Source organism: Natator depressus, chromosome 6 (genome assembly GCF_965152275.1).
Source record: "Natator depressus isolate rNatDep1 chromosome 6, rNatDep2.hap1, whole genome shotgun sequence".
Classification (NCBI taxonomy): Eukaryota; Metazoa; Chordata; order Testudines; family Cheloniidae; genus Natator; species Natator depressus.
Genome location: NC_134239.1, coordinates 105,058,631 through 105,076,444, shown reverse-complemented (window position 1 = coordinate 105,076,444; position 17,814 = coordinate 105,058,631). Strand labels below are relative to the sequence as shown.

General features: G+C 40.9%; 3 protein-coding genes across 4 annotated transcripts in view; 1 reads left to right on the top strand and 2 right to left on the bottom strand.

Annotated features, from left to right (window-relative positions):
- The window catches only part of AK7 (adenylate kinase 7), a 64,016-nt gene extending 63,340 nt beyond the window's left edge, over window positions 1-676 (bottom strand). The window contains exon 1 of the mRNA XM_074956191.1: window positions 443-676. Within this exon, the coding sequence (XP_074812292.1) occupies window positions 443-556 (114 nt within the window). The 5' untranslated portion in view covers window positions 557-676. The remainder of the gene's footprint in view (window positions 1-442) is intronic.
- Window positions 677-3,689: 3,013 nt separating this feature from the next.
- On the bottom strand, window positions 3,690-9,623 carry GSKIP (GSK3B interacting protein). The gene is made up of 3 exons (XM_074957164.1): window positions 9,499-9,623; window positions 8,056-8,314; window positions 3,690-5,960 (listed from the first exon to the last, which is right to left on the bottom strand). Exons 2-3 carry the CDS (start codon window positions 8,311-8,313, stop codon window positions 5,799-5,801), a joined length of 420 nt encoding a protein of 139 aa, XP_074813265.1. The 5' UTR covers window position 8,314; window positions 9,499-9,623; the 3' UTR covers window positions 3,690-5,798.
- Window positions 9,624-10,062: 439 nt separating this feature from the next.
- The window catches only part of ATG2B (autophagy related 2B), a 78,716-nt gene continuing 70,964 nt past the window's right edge, over window positions 10,063-17,814 (top strand). For both annotated transcript variants that reach the window (XM_074956186.1, XM_074956185.1), the window contains exons 1-2: window positions 10,063-10,224; window positions 16,217-16,379. In XM_074956186.1, coding sequence (XP_074812287.1) covers window positions 10,063-10,224; window positions 16,217-16,379 — 325 coding nt within the window. The remainder of the gene's footprint in view (window positions 10,225-16,216; window positions 16,380-17,814) is intronic.

Genomic DNA, 17,814 nt, shown 5'->3' with positions numbered 1-17,814 from the left:
CATACGGTTCCCATTTGGGAGGACGGGCGGGGGGGCACCCCACAGTGCTTATAGCCTTGTAGCCCAGCAAGCGGTTGCTGATGATGGGGGTACTAAAGAGATCCTGTGGTCCTGGTGATGTTGCCCGCATCATAGCTCAGCACGTGCCTTTGTGCCCAGGGAAGCATGTGGGCTGGCAAAGGTGCCCTGGCACCAGCATGTGGCTCCAGGAGAAGTATTGCCATGCGAGGGAGACTGTGCTCTCGGTGATGGCTAGCACCTTGTGCTGGGCCATGGGGCCGCTCTCTAGCCCTGGCTCTGGCATCAGCCAAACCCCAGCAGGTTGTTCACCCCCCGTGGGGGTGGCCAGCGATGGGGCCGTATCCCAGCTTGCGGCTTGAGGGGAGCTCGGAAGGATCCTGCGGCCCAGCCCCCTCCCAGGGACCCCCCACCCCGCGGTCACCTTCCCGATGCTGCTGCCGCTGTAGGAGTCCAGATGGTTGAGAAAGACCCTCTGGCTGCGAAAGGTCCCTTCGGCCGCGGCCACCGCCTCCTCCTCCTCCGCCGCCGCCGCCATGGCGCTCGCCGGGGAAGCCGGACCGTTGCTAAGCGACCGAGCCAAGCGGCAGCGTCCTTCTCCGCCCTGGCCCAGGCATTGGGGAGGGCCGCCACAGGGCCGGGCCAAGACGCGGGCAGGGGGCGGTCCCTGCAGCTGGCGCGGCTGGTGCCAGGGCGCCTCGGGGGAAGGGAGGCTCCCGCTCCCTGGGCAAAAGCCGGGAGAGAGACCGATACTGGGGTAGGCAGAGCCCGAGTCGAACAGAAAGGAAAAGGGCACGAACCTATAACTATTCCCTAAAAGAGGGACAAAGATCTACAGAGACAGAGCTATAGTGGAGGCGGTCCAGGAGCAAGAGGGGAGAGAATCATGACAGAGGCAGAGTCTGACGTTTTAAAACAACACATGCTGTAATCGAGAGTGAGTTGTACTGTAGAGTGCCAGGTCGGTAAGATACTTGCCCAGCTCTGATCTGAGTTAGGTGAGGGAGGAGGCATTTATGTTCATATGGATTTGTTTGTTTTTTAAATAAGAGGGTCAGTATTTCATAGGCATTTTCACTAATATGGTAGAACCCCTATTTTATGAACTATCTGGGGATTGAAGTTCATAAAATTGAGTATCTCCAAGTTTTAGTACCAAAGTTGCAGTATAGGGCACTATATTTCTTCTTATCCTTTGAAACAAGGCAAAGCATTTCCATGGCACTGAAAGCATTAGGATATCACTTTTGTTATGTGATTTTTTTTCCTGTTGGGAAAAATAGTTCATAAAACTAGTTGTTCATAAGACTGATGTTTGAAAAATCAAGGTTCTAGCCTGTGCAGATTTACAGGAGAATTAAGTGGAAGATAAAGGCTGGCCAGAAGTCCCTCAACCCTGCACTTTTTACACACCCCCATCCTAAGAAAAAACGGGAGAGGAAAGAGAAACAGTGCTGGTAAAGCAGCTCTGTGCTTATCAGACAATTGGTTACTACCATTACATGTTTCAGAAGTAACGGTCAGATGAATATGTGGTCCTGCCTCAGCACAGGGAATAGTCTACCTGACCTCTTGAGGTCTCTTCAGCCTTAAAATCATAAATATGTCCAAAAGGCATTTTACAGTTGTGGATTTGTTCATAGTTCACATTCTCTATATTGCAAGTTCTGCATCTTTATGCACCACTGAGCAATTATGTTATCTATGTATGCACTAGCACTTTAAGAAGAAACAAGAACATATTCAGCATTTATGTTAATTAATCCCATGTTTCAAGCTTACTGTCTTTGCCAATCATCTCTCCCCTCAACCTTCTTTTGGTTGGCTCTTTGAGTCTCCTTTCATAAGGTAGGTTTTCCATTCCTAAGATCATCGCAGTAGCCCTTCTCTGTACCTGTTCCAGTTTGAATTAATCTTTCTGAAACACTGGAGACTAGAATTGCACAGTATTCCAGAGATCTCATCCCTGCCTTGTGTGTAAGGGTACTGTCACTTCCCTATCTCTACTGGAAATACCTCACCTACTGCATCCTAAGACTGCATTAGCCTTTTTCACAGCTGCAACTCATAGTCCTCCTGCAAGCAACCAGTACATCAAGGTCTCTCTCTTCCTTTGTCACTTCCAACTTCTTCTTAGCATCTGTGCATGCCTCAGGTGGTACGTGACCAGGATTCGTCACCCAGTTTAGTCCGTTGGTTGGATCATTAGCTTTCCTAGCTCAGGATAGGTACTGAGGGGGAATGCGACAAAGGCTGATCTAGGTTTCCCCCATTACAACTGAGCAGTCCTCAATTTATAGGAAAAAGTTGCTATAGAGGCAGCAATTTTTTTTAGAAGGATCTCTGCCTCTAAAAAGTTCAGCACCAACTCCGATACTTTTTAATATAATGCAGTTTTACAATGAGAACAGCATCTGACCTTTTTGCAGTTTGTTTGCTAAGCTTAGCAAAAATGTTATTTGTGTACTGCACTGTTAAGTATATAAGCTTCAGATACAACTTCCATTGACCTTATTAGGTGTTTGCAACTGAAGCTTGAGAAATAGTGTTTAAAAGAGCATTTTGTATTTTTAAAATTGTAATATGCAAGCTACTAGCTGAAAGACAGCCTTGAGGTATGCATAGTAACTTTTAGATTATGCAGTACATATAAGAAGTGATAATCAGCAATAGCAGATAAACAACAGCATCATTCTTTATACAAAGATGAACTCCTCTTATCCTATTTTACATTTGCATTCCAATACTACTCTGAACTGGAGTGGGCTCTCGTCCCGATATATCCACAATTCAAAGCTCTAAGTACATAGCACATTCTTCAGCATGGCACAAAATCTTTGTCAGTACTGAGGTCAACTCCATTCTTCAAAATGTTACCAGACATCCTTAGAGCAGGCAGCTGTTTATGATCTCTTAATAAGATGGTCTCAAAGTGATTAAACCGTGCTGATCTTTGAGACTTTTCATACTGTCCAAGGTTGTGTTTTGCTGTCCATTCCCACTTTTATTTAATTGAAAGCCTATCCATTCTCATCCTTATGGAAGGTATATCCGTTCACAGATCTATGGCTTTATCAGATGCCCAGCAGCACAGGATCAAGGATCCAGAGAGGTATATAAAGCAAACAAGTAAGGAATTGTACTAAAAGGTCTACTGTTAATTAGCATTTCAACTGAGCCTCTTCACACAAGCATCATTTTCTAGTATAACTATTTAAGAGTATTCCCACATGTTACAAGCATACTAACCCCACTACGTGCATGACTAGAATCCCTTTTCATTTTCAAGTTATAGTGTAGTCAATTATTTCCTAAGGAAGTAGGTGAGATCTGCAGCTTACACAGCCTTCCAGCAAGTTTATGCCTTCTGGTAAAGGCTTCTCAATTTCTGTTGTAAAGCTTTAAAAAGATATTCCTTGTTAGCCATAGGCATACTCAAATTAAGTGAAGAGTTACTATGATGTAATACTACCCTTGAAGTTGTTCACCAATGTTTAAGTACTTGATCTCCACCCCTTTTTTACATTGAATAGTAATGCAGATCAACCTGCCAATTTTAAATGCTCTTATATATTTGTACACTACAGCCAAAGGTATTGTTTAAGCTACCATGTGTTTACCTGACTTGTGTGTCTGAGACTTGCACGTTTAGAAAGATATAGGTATACATTTTCAATTTATTTTGGGGGAGGAGAATAAAAAGTGGATCATACATAAGTTTGTGCATTTATTCAAGTGTCTAGTCATTGAAATAAACAGGTGCGTTGTTACAGGGGTAGATATTGAGATATAAACTTGGCAAAGTACATTTTCCTCATAGAGGATTAAAGCACATGCCACAAAACTGCAAAAAAAAAAAAAGGAACCATTTTCTTAGAGCATGAAAATACTTTTAACAAAATTATGTATTAACGTGAGTTGTTTCAACCTACTAAGATAATAAAACAAACATTACACTTGAAAACAGAAGCTTTGACTGTAGGTCCCTTCTCAGTCAGAATTACAGCATCATTGCCACAAAACTATAATAAATGCTCAACTTGTTAACTGGTCCCTCAAATTAATGTGACTGATCCTCAGCTGGCGTCAATCAGTCTAGTTCTGTTGAAGTCAGTGGAGCATGTTTATTTACAAAAGCTGATGATCTAGCCCTCTCTTTGGATTCACATTTACTTTGTTTCTAGCACGAAACACGGGCAAATAAAGGCAGAATTACATAAACAAGGATGCATAGATATTGAATAGTACAAGAGTGCAAAACAGTGATCATATAATCATAGAATGCTAGTTCAATAGTACTGGTGCTTTAAACCAACTGAATACTTTTCACAAAGTCGCTTCCATTCATACACCCAAATCTCTTCCACACATTTGAAAACTTACAGTAGCACAATAAGTTTATAAAGAGTTTTGTATTTTTTTTATAAAATAGAAAATATGCGACTGTCTCCCAATTCAATATCAATCTCTGAATGTTTCATACAGCCTTAGGTTTCAAACCAATACACTGCATTGACATTATATACTTACTGTTCTTTAGGACAGGACACTGTACAATTGAGGGAGAAGAGGGCAGCCTTACAGGAATACCTAAGCACTGCACTGTAAAAAGTAAAGACTGAAGCAAAAATACTTGAGTATATTCTGTACATCATGTAAACAAACGTTTAGAATAGTAAACAGGCTAAAATGTCTTCCACCCCCTCCCAAAGTTATTAGTATGGTCTAAATTTAAGAAAAAAATGTCATCTTTTCTTCCTTGTTTTCTTCTGTGCTTATATCATTTGCAAATTTAGAGGATACATTCATATGCCAACAGTTACCTTTCGTTTATGGGTTGGTGGTTGCTGCAGACAAGGGTACATTGAATAATCGTGAACATTGCTTTTAACTCAACACGGACACTAAGGTCTGGTCTAAACTAGAAATCAGGTCAGTTTAACTACATCGGTCAGGGCTATAAAAAAAAAGTCCTCACCCCTGAGTAGTGCACTTAAGCTGACCAAAATCCCTGAGTAGACCGCTAGATCAATGGAAGAATTCTTCTGGCAGCTTAGCTATCACCTCCTGGGGAGGTGGATTTCCAACAGGAGATTCTGAAGTGCTACAGTGGCACAGCTACAGCGGCATGGCTGCAGTATTTTAAGCACAGACAAGCTCAGAGTAAGCAATGTTCAAATGATGTATGATATTGTGAGGTTCATATCTTGTGAATGAAGCAGAGAGTTTTCAGGTTTGCTTACAAAAAAAATTGAGCTGAAATAGATATCCTCTAAATGGAATAAAGTAATTCCCATTAATTTAGCTAGAGCAAGTAGTTAAAATTTGGTTTTAAGGAGCAGAGTTAAAATTTATAGACAGACATTAAGAAAGTATTACTACTTTCATACATGGCATTCAAGATTTGCACAGTACCAATTAAGATATTTCTTAGAATAAGATATTGGATCATATTGCTTTGGAAAGAGATCAAATTTCTTCAAATGCTATAGAAAGCAAGTCACTGTCAACTGATGATCTACAGCAGAGTTTAACAAAAAAGGTACTACTTCTACAGTCCACCAAAATAGCTTAAAGTAGCCTTGTGGACAAAGCAGATCCATAGCAACATTCATATTTTACAAGTCAGTTCTATTGTAAGGAACCTAGATGTTCAGGCAAGAAATGAAGCTTGATATACGTTTCTGGATATACCCGAAAGGAAAATCTCAGTAACTCATACTAAGAATTCCCACTATTATTAACCATTCCCCAACATGTGCTTGTTACTGCAGACTGAATCACGATTGCCCATCCCTTTTTAAAGCTTCCAGTCTCTGTAGTAGTGCATTTCCAAAAGCTTCACGATATGCTGGGCTAAGAGAGTCCAATAAAGAGTAGACAGTCTCATGATACGCAGTTTGTAAGCCATCATCAGCCTGGTCAAAAGCATAACCCACCACCTGTTGCAAAGAGACCAATGGTTAATTTTTTTGTGGTTAGTCATAGGAACCATAAAAAAAAACCTACAAAATTAGTCACATTAGTACACTGAATGAAGGATTGCCAGACCCAACAAACCTATACTATACTTTGTTTGTAGTGTTGTAACCATGTTGGTCCCAGGATACCAGAGACAAGGTGGGTAAAATAATATCTTTTGTTGGTGAAAGACAAGCTTTTGAGCTTACACAAAACTCCTCTTCAGGTCCTGAAAGGCACTCAGTGTCACAGCTAACTACAACATGGAACAGACCATCCGACATAAATAGTTAACACGCAGGAGACCATTCAAGGTGAAGTGTATTTAACTGACAATCAGTCCTGGTCTACACTAAAAAGTTAGGTTGACACATTTGTCTCTCAGGGGGTGAGAAAAATCCACACCCCCTGAGCAATGTAGTTAAGCTGACCTAACCCCGGATGTAGAAAGTAGTAGGTTGACAGAAGAATCCTTCCGTCAACTTAATTACAACCTCTCAGAGGTGGATCACTTAAGCTGATGGAAGAACCCCTCCCATCACCACAGATAGTGTCTACACCTGAAGGCCTATAGTGGCACAGCAGTGCCACTGTAGCACTTCAAGTGTAGACAAGCTCTGAAAAAGAGAAAAGCTCTGTGTAAGCTCAAAGGCTTGTCTTTTACCAAGAGAAGTTGGTTCAATAAAGCCTATACTTCCTCTTCCCTACTCAAGACGTTAAGTAACAATTCATCCTCTAAAGGAGTTTCCAATATTCTTTTCTCACAAAAATTGAGACCACCAAAGACAGTAAATATACAGAGGCTTACTTTTGAATTTGGCTGGAAGTTCACTTCACCGCACAAGCAATTTAAATAGCGTGAATGGGAGATGCATGCATAGAAATCAATAGTTAGTGTTTCTCATTAAGATTACAGTAGTCTGTTCTATAAAATGCAGTCTGATGTGGGCACAATACTATATCATCTACTTTTTTTACGCCTTCTGCAATTGTTGTGCACTTTTCTCAGACAACTGTGGACTAGAAGATTGAAGAACTACAGTGAAAAAGGTTTCAGAGTAGCAGTCGTGTTAGTCTGTATTTGCAAAAAGAAAAAGGAGTACTTGTGGCACCTTAGAGACTAACCAATTTATTTGAGCATAAACTTTCGTGAGCTACAGCTCACTTCATCGGATGCATCCGATGAAGTGAGCTGTAGCTCACGAAAGCTTATGCTCAAATAAATTGGTTAGTCTCTAAGGTGCCACAAGTACTCCTTTTTCTTTTTGCAGTAAAAAAAAAAAAAAAAGTCACCTGTAACACCAAACATTTCAGTTATCTACTTCCATCTTTATCATTCTGTAGATGTTTCTGATAAATGCCTGCTTTTCATAATCTAGGTTAACTGTTGGGTTATTAAACTAAAAGCATTGGAGAAAACATGAGGATGGGCATTACCTCACTTCTTTAAACAGGGTGCCAAAACGTACCCTCTACTTTGGCTAAGAGTTAATGGATTATTATGGGGCTTAAACACTTCAGTTTTGAAAGTAAAATGAGGCACAATAGCACATTTCAAGGATACCACAAGCCTCAGCTCTTAGGTTCCAGGGTTGTGTCAATTGGTCAGAAATTTATTTTTTAAAAAGTTCTTATCTTTATCTAATGCCTAACTTTAGCACCAGTTAATGCTTTCAGCCTGTGTTAGTGAAACATAGAATCAAGATAAAACCATGCACAGAAAAATATTGTATACCATACCCCAGTTATGCAGGGCATAATCAGTGTTACAACATACAGAGCTTTACTTGAAATAGTGGTCATTGCATCAGTTCTAACTTAACATTTTTCCATTCATGTAAGATGCGCTTTGGCAAGACAAGTGTGTAAAATCTTCCCCTTTTGGATTTAATTGAAATGGCATAATAGTAGTTCCCTTAAACGCTGAATTTTGAAATATGAAATAAGAGTCTCAAATGTATTCAATAAAGAAAAGAGCCTATGCTGCTTTGATAACAACTGAAAACTTTTACTAGACACCTTTCAATTAATATTTATTGTAAACAAAGAAGCTTTATAAAAGGATAAACAGGTTACCCTAAGTCCTGCTTCTGTGAGCTCCAGGCAATATCTGTTTCTTTCCCTTGTCTCCACATTAATATATGCCACAGCCTCTGCACATGGAAGGTTTTTTGAGACAAACATGTTGCTGACAGCAAACAGAACATCATTCACAACAGCTTCCGCCTCTAGTCTCATATCCTTCACATCTGTTCCTTCAATGTCCTTATATTCAGAATCTTCTTCAAACCCTGTGTTACTGGACAACTCCATGGGATTGTAATCAGTCTCCATTCTGTGGATGGAAACACCATATTCAATTTTATATGGCCACAAATTATTATGCAAAATCAATGATATAAAACAGATTTTTTTCCAACAGAAAGAACTATTTTAAGACACATTCAATGTCCTGCAAAACCAAAGGAAGATATGGGCCCTGTAGGGCTACTAGCAGGTCAACCAGGATTTTTTTTTTTTAATTGGAGGAATCTTGAAAGACAAGCTATTAACCACAATGTTTCAGCATAACAAACTCACAATTCTGTGACTATGGTATTAAAGTAACTGATAATGCACACATCTATATTTTATAAGCACAGTATGCAGTGTTCTTAATACACAAGCAGTTATGAGTCTTTCCTAAACAACTCATCTGCTGGTCCCCAATGAGTCAAAAATTGATGTCTGCATCAGCAGGTGCAGGAAGGGGAAGAGAGAGGACTCAAATGAAAGCTCAAACTCTTGGAGTGAAAGTGAAGGGCCACTAATATTTAAAGGAGCTAGTTAGCAAAACTGGCTGTTTGCCTGTAAAGAAAGTCAATTCGTTCAGCCTCTCTCTGTATCTGTTTGTTAATACAAAGGTCAGTAGCATGTGTTGACAGTTGTAGTTCACGAAAGCTTATGCTCAAATAAGTGTTAGGCTCTAAGGTGCCACAAGTCCTCCTCTTCTTTTTGCCGATACAGACTAACACGGCTGCTACTCTGAAACAAAAAGGCTGAACGCTGGGACACGTTTTCTGCGTTAGTCCCAAGATGGAAGTCATGCAAGATGAAAGGCAACGCAAACCCCCTTTCCAAGCCCCACTCTGTCTTCGGGGCAGGGTGCTCCCACAGCACCGTAACACACCCACAGCCGAGAGGGCTGGTGACCCCCCGTGCACGCCCCGTGCAGCAAGGCGCCTCACGCTCGAGAACGACCCCGCTCCCCCAGCAACTCCCTGGGGCTACAGGCAGAGGCGAGAAGGGGCCGGAAGAGCAGCTCGCAGCAGGCAGCCCCGCCGCTCCCTGGAGAAGGGCCTGCAGCGCAGCCACCGCGGTGACAGCCGCACAGCGCGCAGGAGAATCGGGCAGCGAAGCCTCGTTAGCGCCACCCTGGGTTTGATACAGGGAAAAAAAACCCTAACACAGCGGCGGGACAGGCCCTCCAGCCGCCGCCTCTTCTACTGCTCCCCGCTGCCACAGGTCGAGACCCTTCACCTGTCCACCACAGACGCGCCTCCCGTCCGTCTTCTACGGCCGCCGAAAAGGAGCTTTGTGGCTGGCCTGCCACCCACTCCGACTTCCGCCTCATGCCCGCCCCTTCACTTCCGCCCCCGCTCTGTGACTTCACTTCCGCTGAAACGTCACCTTGGCGTCACTGTCGCTCGGTTCCGGTGAGAGGGGGAGGGTAGAGGCACGTAGGAGGTGGCTGCAGGTCCGCTGAAGGGACCGAAGCCAGGCGGCAGTGCGCGCGCGCGCTACCGCGGTGGAGCCCCGAAATCACCAGCCGCCCCCTCGCATCCCGGGGCGCTGAGAAGATGGCGGCGGCGGCGGTTCAGTGAGGATGGAGCTACCTGTCATTGCCTTCTTCCCCTGAGGGTGCGGGGTCCGGCCCCACGGGGTGCGAGTCGGGGGACGGGGCATCGTAGGGAGTTCTTTCCCTAGCAGAGCTGACTCGAGCCCGGCAGCTCCCCGGCCCCCGTCGCCCCAGCCGATTAGTTCCCCCTTCCAGCCCAGCAGCTCCAGCCTAGTGACCCCCCCCCCCCCCCCCGACCCGCCACCATGCCTTGGCCTTTCTCAGAGTCCATCAAGAAAAGGGCCTGCAGGTACCTGCTGCAGAGGTACCTGGGCCACTTCCTGCAGGAGAAGCTCAGTCTGGAGCAGCTCAGCCTGGATCTGTACCAGGGCACCGGCTCTCTGGCGCAGGTCCCTCTGGATAAATGGGTAAGAGAGGTGCAGTCCCCCCTACCTTGCTTCTCCTGAGCGATCAGCCCCAGGCCCCTCCCCTCCCTCGGGTGCCACCTGTTTTATTTTTAAATCACTTTTTTTGCCTTAAAAAATAAAGTCAACTCTAATATTTTATCTAGGGAATTGTACTTGTCGCCATGGTGTCTGAGTACCTTGCAAAAAAATAGATAGTTTGGTGCAGTTGGTTTTCCTGCCCTCCCCATGTGCAGTAACACTGAGTGGGGTTTGGGTGCTTTTAAAAATGTTGTTTGAAAGCAAAGGCAAAGAGACAGATCTTGAGCCTGGCCTCAAGATGGCAAGATAGCTGGTCAATCAGCTCTTCGAAAGGGAGGTCCATTCTTCAGTGGGCTTATTGCTAAAAATGTTCCATCTCCAACTCTGTCCTGGCTTTATGGACAGCTCCACTCTCTTGAATAGAGGAAGCTCTGCTGTCATGAAAGGACCTGGTAGGGGAGAGGGAAGTGATAGCTCAAACCCAGAGCACTGAGAGCTTTAATAAATAGTTCCCTGGCTTAGAAATGGACCCGGTATTCGGTTGGTAGTCAACAACAGAAGCAGTGGGAGTGGGAGGATCTTGCTCTGCTGGTGTTGCTTAGCCCATGGAATGCCACATTCTGAACAAAACTGATTTTTTTCAGGCCTTGCATATTCAGTCTTAGATATAGTGTTACAGTAATCCAGCCTAGCAGTCACAACAACATGCATCTTTATGGCTGCGTCTGTATCTATTAATATTTGGCACTCTCTTGGCCAGCTGTCAGAAGAAGGAAGTATTTCTAGGAGTTGTTGACATTTGGGTCTCCATTATCAGCGAGGATTTTAAGGCTGAGCATCGTTTTGACTATATGTGGCTTGATTGATAGGATGTCAGTTTGATCTTCACAACATCTTCCTCTTTTCAATAGCATCACTTGTTTTGTCTGTGTTGGGATTTAGTCAGCTGGTCTTCATCTTTGTGTTGATTTCTTTGAGACACTAGGCTAGGTAGTTAGTCATTTTTGCACTTTTTATGATGGAGATGTAACTCTGGATGGTATTAGCATAGTCTCAACCTTTTAATATGTGTTTATACAAACATTGAGTTAGGTGCGGGAGAGGGTAAAGGACTGTGGAATGCCATAGGTGAGAGTTTGGAAGGCATGGGAACTTGCCAGTCAGAACTATCTAGGTCTAGTCTGAGGTAAATCAGGAACCATCTTAATTAATGTAACTCCACATAACTCTGAATGGTCTGTAAGGCAAGTCACTAATATATTGTGTCTGACTATATGAAATACTAGGGAGGCCTAGTAGTATGAATATGGCAGTTTGCTAGCTGTCCATGGCTATGAACAGACTGTCCAACCACCAACAAAACATAAATTGCTTCTGTACCATATTCTGGTATAAACTCCAGCTGAGCAGGTTCCAAAATAGTGGTAGAGGTCAGTTGTTCTTGGAGCTGATGCTTTGCAAGCTATTCAATCACTTCGCTGAGGAATGGGAAATTAGACATTGGGTGGTATATTGTGTCATATTACAGATCTGAATGTGCCTTTTTTGTTGTTGTTGTTGCAAAGGTCCTAAACTTCTCTCTTTCAGGGAGTTTTTGAAGTCGGTAAATATGTGGCCCCAGAACTCTTAACTGCCCTTCACCAGTGGAGAAGGCCATGGGTCAGTCTCATGGGGTCCAGTGTGATGCCATCATTCCAGAATGCGTTTATGTGAAATCTGGGTGTAGGCCTTGGTTTGTTTGTTTGTTTGTTTAAGCCCTTAATCCTGTAAACATGTGTGCTTAACTTTACTACTAATAAACTACTACTAAACTTTGTTAGTGGTAAAGTTAAGCATAGATGTTAATGTTTGCAAACTTGGGATCTAATTCTGTAAAATAGATATTATAGTAGGAGTGTTGTAAGTGTTTTCCGTAAAGGACTTCTGAGATGCCCTAGATAAAAGACACTTTGTAAATGCAAAATATTAATTTCTTCATTTGGTCCTGTGGGGCAGCTGTTTTTGTGTAGTAGGTGGGCAGACTTAATGTTTTAATAAGATTTCAGTGCCCTCTAGTGGATATTAAAACAGCCTTTGCTAGTTACACTAGACTTGAAAGATAAACATTATGAACCCTTGCAATTTACGTAAAGTGCTTGGTGTACTAAAGAAAGTTAGTAAAATGTGCATATAATGTTCATTTTCCAGTTTGGAGAAACTTTTTTTTTTCTTTGCTGGGCAGTGTTTTCTGGCCTATAAATTAGTGAATGGCTAATGCTTTTTAGGTATGGCTCTCTCATGCATGACAGAAAGATTACAAAAACAGGTGTTGAGAAAGTGCTATAGCTGTTTTTTTTTTCAAGTCACTTTAAACTTGCTGTCTACATGTCCTCAAGGAGGCTGTAGTTTTAACCTTAATTATTTTCTCATTTTTGTTCTGTTTTTGAACTGTTTGTTCTTCATAGAGTGGTTTCATTTAATTTTTTAAAAATATTTTAACGTACATAATATATACACCATTGTCTTGGTGTTTACTGTATACAGAGGGAAATGTTCTGACCTCCACTATACTTGTGCAACCCCTTTGACCTCAGGAGGGTTCCACTGTCTAATGAAAGTCAGAATTTAGCCCACAATATTTGTGATTGAATATATAAATATGCTTAATGATTGATTTCACTGCTGCTTCTGGAGTTAACCCTGCAAAGCCTTTCCATGTCCTGAATTCTCATTGACTCCAGTGGAAATTCCTCAGTGATGTAGGATCAAGCCAGCAGTTGGTGTAGATACGTGGAGTTTTATGATTTTATTTTAAATACTTTTTAATCATTTATTCGCTAAACAGATCTTTATCTTTTATTAATGCCATTTAACTGTAATAAACATACACTTGTATTTTTTCTTATAGTTTGCTTAAAATAGTTGGAAAGAATAATAACAATAAATTTTACTTTCTGTTTCCCTATATGTAGTTTGTAAAAAGAGATCTGAGGCCAGACTTATTCAAAATTTGTTTTGATATGCTAGATTTTATTAATATTCATATATATAATTGTCCGTACATGTAGCTCAGATACATGTGAAATACCACAGTTTGAATCTATACCTCATTTTTGTGGTAGCAACAAGTTTTTCTAATGTACACTAATTTTTTTTGCTCATACTTCGGCTACTTGAAACATTTCACACTGTTGATTGATAACTACAGTTACTGCGTTATCTTTTATTTTAGAAACAGGTTTAACTGCGTTGAATGGTAATCGTCGTATACATATGATAAATCAAATTGTTTCTTTCCAAAACTGTTTCAGGGTCTGATTCAACTCTTGTTAAAGTCAGTGAGACTATTTACATTACTCTTAATCAATGCTGTATCGGACACTAAAATAGTAAAGCACATCAAAAATTCTTAAGAATGTAAGTAGGACCAACGAGAAAAGAAAACGATTGAAGGCAAAAAGTATAGACAGAGTAGGGAACTGGCAGCCTGGGTTTAAAAAGTGATTTAAATTAAACTTGCAATTTTTTCATATGTGCAAGGCCCAACTTCAGGCACATGAGTAGTCCATTTATGTTGAACTCACACGACAAAAAATTCTCATATCCATAACTGTTTGCAGGATCAAGGCCTGAGAATGTTTTATGAATCATGATTCTTTGTGTACTGACCTCCAGACACTGATTGGAAATGTTAGTGAACAAGATTGACATACAGCATTTTTACAGGTGTACATGTGTTTTGAAGATATACTCATGTGTGAAATTAGTGAGTGTATATTTAAGATGTAAATATTCCTTCCCATTGGTTAGTCTTTGTTGGAAATAGGATGCCAACACTTTTCACTTTATTATTAGAAAATTGTCAAGCTTGATAAATACATACATATAGGTATTTTATAAAATGATGAAACAACCTATATTATGGTTAAATTATATGTGGTCTTTAGAATATTATGCTTGTTTAATAAAACATAGAAACATAAAATGTAGGGCTGAAAGGGACCTTGATAGGTCATCTAGTCCTGCTCCCCATGCTGAGGTAAGACTGATATAGCTAGACCATCTGTGGCAGGTATTTGTCTAATTTGTTCTTAAAAACTTCCAATGATGGTGATTCCACAACCTCCCTTGGAAGCCTATTCCAGTACTTAACTATCCTTACAGTTAGAAAGTTTTTCCTAATATCTAACCACTGATTACTTCTTGTCCTTCTTTCAGTGGACATGGAGAACAATTGATCCCTGTCTTCTTCATAACAACCCTTAATATATTTAACGACTGTGATCATGTCCCCCCTCAGTCTTCTTTTCTCAAGACTAAACCTACCCAGCTTTTTTAACCTTTCTTCATAGGTCATGTTTCCTAAGCCTTTTATAATTTTTATTGCTCTTCTCTAGACTCTCTCCAGTTTGTCCACATATTTCTTAAAGCATGGTATTGTGTTCCGTTTTGGGCTCTCTAGCTGAGGCTGATTACCTCCCATGTCACACATCTGACACTCCTGTTAATACATCCCAGAATGATATTAGCCTTTTTCGCAACTGCATCATGTTGTTGGCTCATTTGTGATCCACTATAACCTCCACATTCTTTTCAGCAGTACTGCTTCCTTGCCAGTTCACCATTTTGCATCTGTGCAGTTGATTTTCCTTCTTCCTTTGCACACTTTGCACTTGTGTTTGTTAAATTTCATCTTGATAATTTCAGACCAATTCTTCAATTTGTCAAGGTTATTTTTAATGTTAATCGTATCTGCAAAGTGCTTTTAACTCCTCCCAGCTTGCTATCATCTGCAAATTTTATAAGCATACTCTCCACTCCATTACCCAAGTCATTAATGAATATGTTGAAAAGTACCTGACCTGGGACAGATACATCCTTCCAGTTTGACAGCGAACCATGGATAACTACTCTGAATTCAGTCCTTCAATCAGTTATGCACCCACCTTATAGTTATGATGGAGAATTTAAAAACTGTATATTTAAAAAAAGCTTAATTTGGATCTTATTTAACGATATATAAACATGAAAAACTTAAATGAGCATAAATTAAAGGGGTTTTCTTTTAAAAATAGGTGATCTTTTAATGCAAAGAAATGTAGCATTGGAAAAAAATGGTTGGAATTTGTATAGAATGAATGAAAGCTACAAAGAGCAATAACAGGTTTTCTCTGGGATGTTTTCTGGAACTGAATAGGCTTTCAGAGGTGAGGTCTCCTTTTTTATTAGCTGTCTCTCCAAAGGAATCATCCAGTTCACCTTCCTGTGAGTCTGGAACTTAAGGCAACATGATAGTGTGAGCCCCTTACTTCCATTCATCAGAAACCAATTTTAGTATGAGGATTGGTGTATTAAATATGAGGGGTCCATGAATAGTACTGTTTTTGTAGAACACCAGCCAGTCAAGTCTGTTCTGATTTTTACATTTAAAAAATAGTGGTAGTTTGAATTTTGAATACTGGAAAAAAAATATTAGTTTTGAACATTACTGGGAATAACTTTTTCATATTTTTAGAACTAACAAGCAGTCAATACAGCATGCAGTACAATAGAAATAAATCTTTTTGGCTCAGTTATCACAGTCAGACAAGTATGGAATGAGCATTACATCAAATTTAGTTATTTGGCTTGTGTCCTAATCAAAGATTCTTGTCACAATGAACAAAATGTTTTTATCCATTTACTATGCTGGCCTTTCCTATAACTGTAATTATTGTTTCTTTTTGTGGTAACACTTTAAGCTGCAGTACTATAATATTTCTGTTAGGAACATATGGAACGTACAGAACAGTTCAGTAGTATAGATCATAAGAAAAACCACAGCAGGAATTGTATTAGATTAAAAGTTTAGTGCTTAATTAGCATGCATCATTGACAGAACCAAAGTAGAGGATAACTTCCAGTTTTTAAAATACATTAATTTAATTTCTTTTAACATATCTTAAATGTTTTGATTCTGTTAATATGAGTGTAATTTTGGATTCTCTCCTTTTAGTGTCTTAATGAGATCCTGGAATCAGCAGATGCACCTCTGGAAGTCACTGAAGGGTTTATCCAGTCCATTTCTCTGTCTGTTCCCTGGGGGTCATTGCTACAGGATAACTGTGCACTAGAAGTGAAAGGATTAGAGATGGTCTTCAGGCCAAGGCCTCGTCTTGGTAGGTTTACTGCATTATCTTATTTGGCTTTTACATTGATAAATTAGGAGTATTCTTTACAGTGTTCAAATGTTTGAGATTATACTGGCAGTTTTGCTTCAACCAGTGGTTTTGTTGTTGTTGTTGTTTTTTTTATAATATTACACATACAAGATAAAAAATTGTGCCTAGGCACTATTAATTTAAGTCTATAATATTTTGAAGTTCTGTGTCTTTGCTTCCGCATTTACATAGATGTAATTTTAGAAATTAATAAAGAAATGTTTCCTCATAAGTGTCCGTTTTGTACCTAACATTTTATAGTCAAACAGCCATGTTCCCATATTTTTCTTTTTTATAAAAGCAAATCTAAATCTTCTTCATTTTTGCTTCTGCTTATTTTTGACTCATAGGAAAATTCTCTAGAGACCTTAATTGGGACTGGTCTACCCATATTGTGGCATGCTGCCGTGTGAGGACCACAAGTTTGTATTTTGCTTCATTTGTGCTATCTGGACAAGCTGTATTGTATAGGTGACCCTTTAAATTGTGGATGGAAGAGAGTGCTTTATTAATTATCTATTATACAATAGCTCCTACTGGCCAGTTTGAGTAGATACTGAACTTGACTGGATTGGAACTGATTACCGCTCATGGCTGGAGGATGGTGCAATGGTATGGACTTATTATGGGGAGAGATGGTGATACTGTTTCCTGTGGGTTTGTCATTGGGTGGCTGCTTCACATATGTCCTCTTGTGGCCTCTGCGCGGCCCTGCAAGTGGGGTCCCCACTCCCACCTCAGTTTCCCCTTTCATGGGGCTTCAGTAATTCACAAACCCTTGTATCCATTTTCACCCCTTCCTGGGTTCTGGTTTAAGTTACCAAACATTCAAAATAAAGTTTGCAATTCCATTTGTTACCCCTTATCAGGTCACTCCCTGGCCTTTCTTGCCGGTAGTCTCACTCCCCAACTTTCTCTACTGGAGTCTACTTGCTCCCAGCAGCTTCTGTACTCCACCTTTGGTCTCCCTGAGAATCCCTTCTCTACAGCTTCTTGCTGCTCTTTGAGGAAATCAGCTGATCCCTGCTCAGATGTGCCTCCTTAGTAACTAGGGTTGGCTGCCCCCTGGTCTCCAACCCTTAAAGGGGTGAGCCATCCTGCTAAAGGGTTCTTTCAAGCTCTTTGCCGAAAAGCGCTGTCATGCTGTCTAGAGTGGCTCATGACCATGAGTGCCTACCTCAGGGCAGACTGTGAAAAACAGGGCAGACACCCCAAACTGTCATCTATAATTAAATTTCACCAAGTGAGTAACAAATGTGAACTCCTGGATATCTATAACAGTCTTACCGTGGAGTCACAGACAGGCCCCTTACACTCTCCAGTCTATCTCCTCCCTCCCCGGCAAACTGGACTTAATAAATGGATAAATGGTCACTTACACCAAAAATCACAC

Coding starts and splice junctions, on each gene's coding strand:
- GSKIP (XM_074957164.1), bottom strand. CDS start 8,313: ATGGAGACTGATTACAATCCCATGGAGTTGTCCAGTAACACAGGGTTT. Junction 5,961..8,055: donor TCACAGAAGCAGGACTTAGG/GTAACCTGTTTA, acceptor TCTTTGCAACAG/GTGGTGGGTTATGCTTTTGA.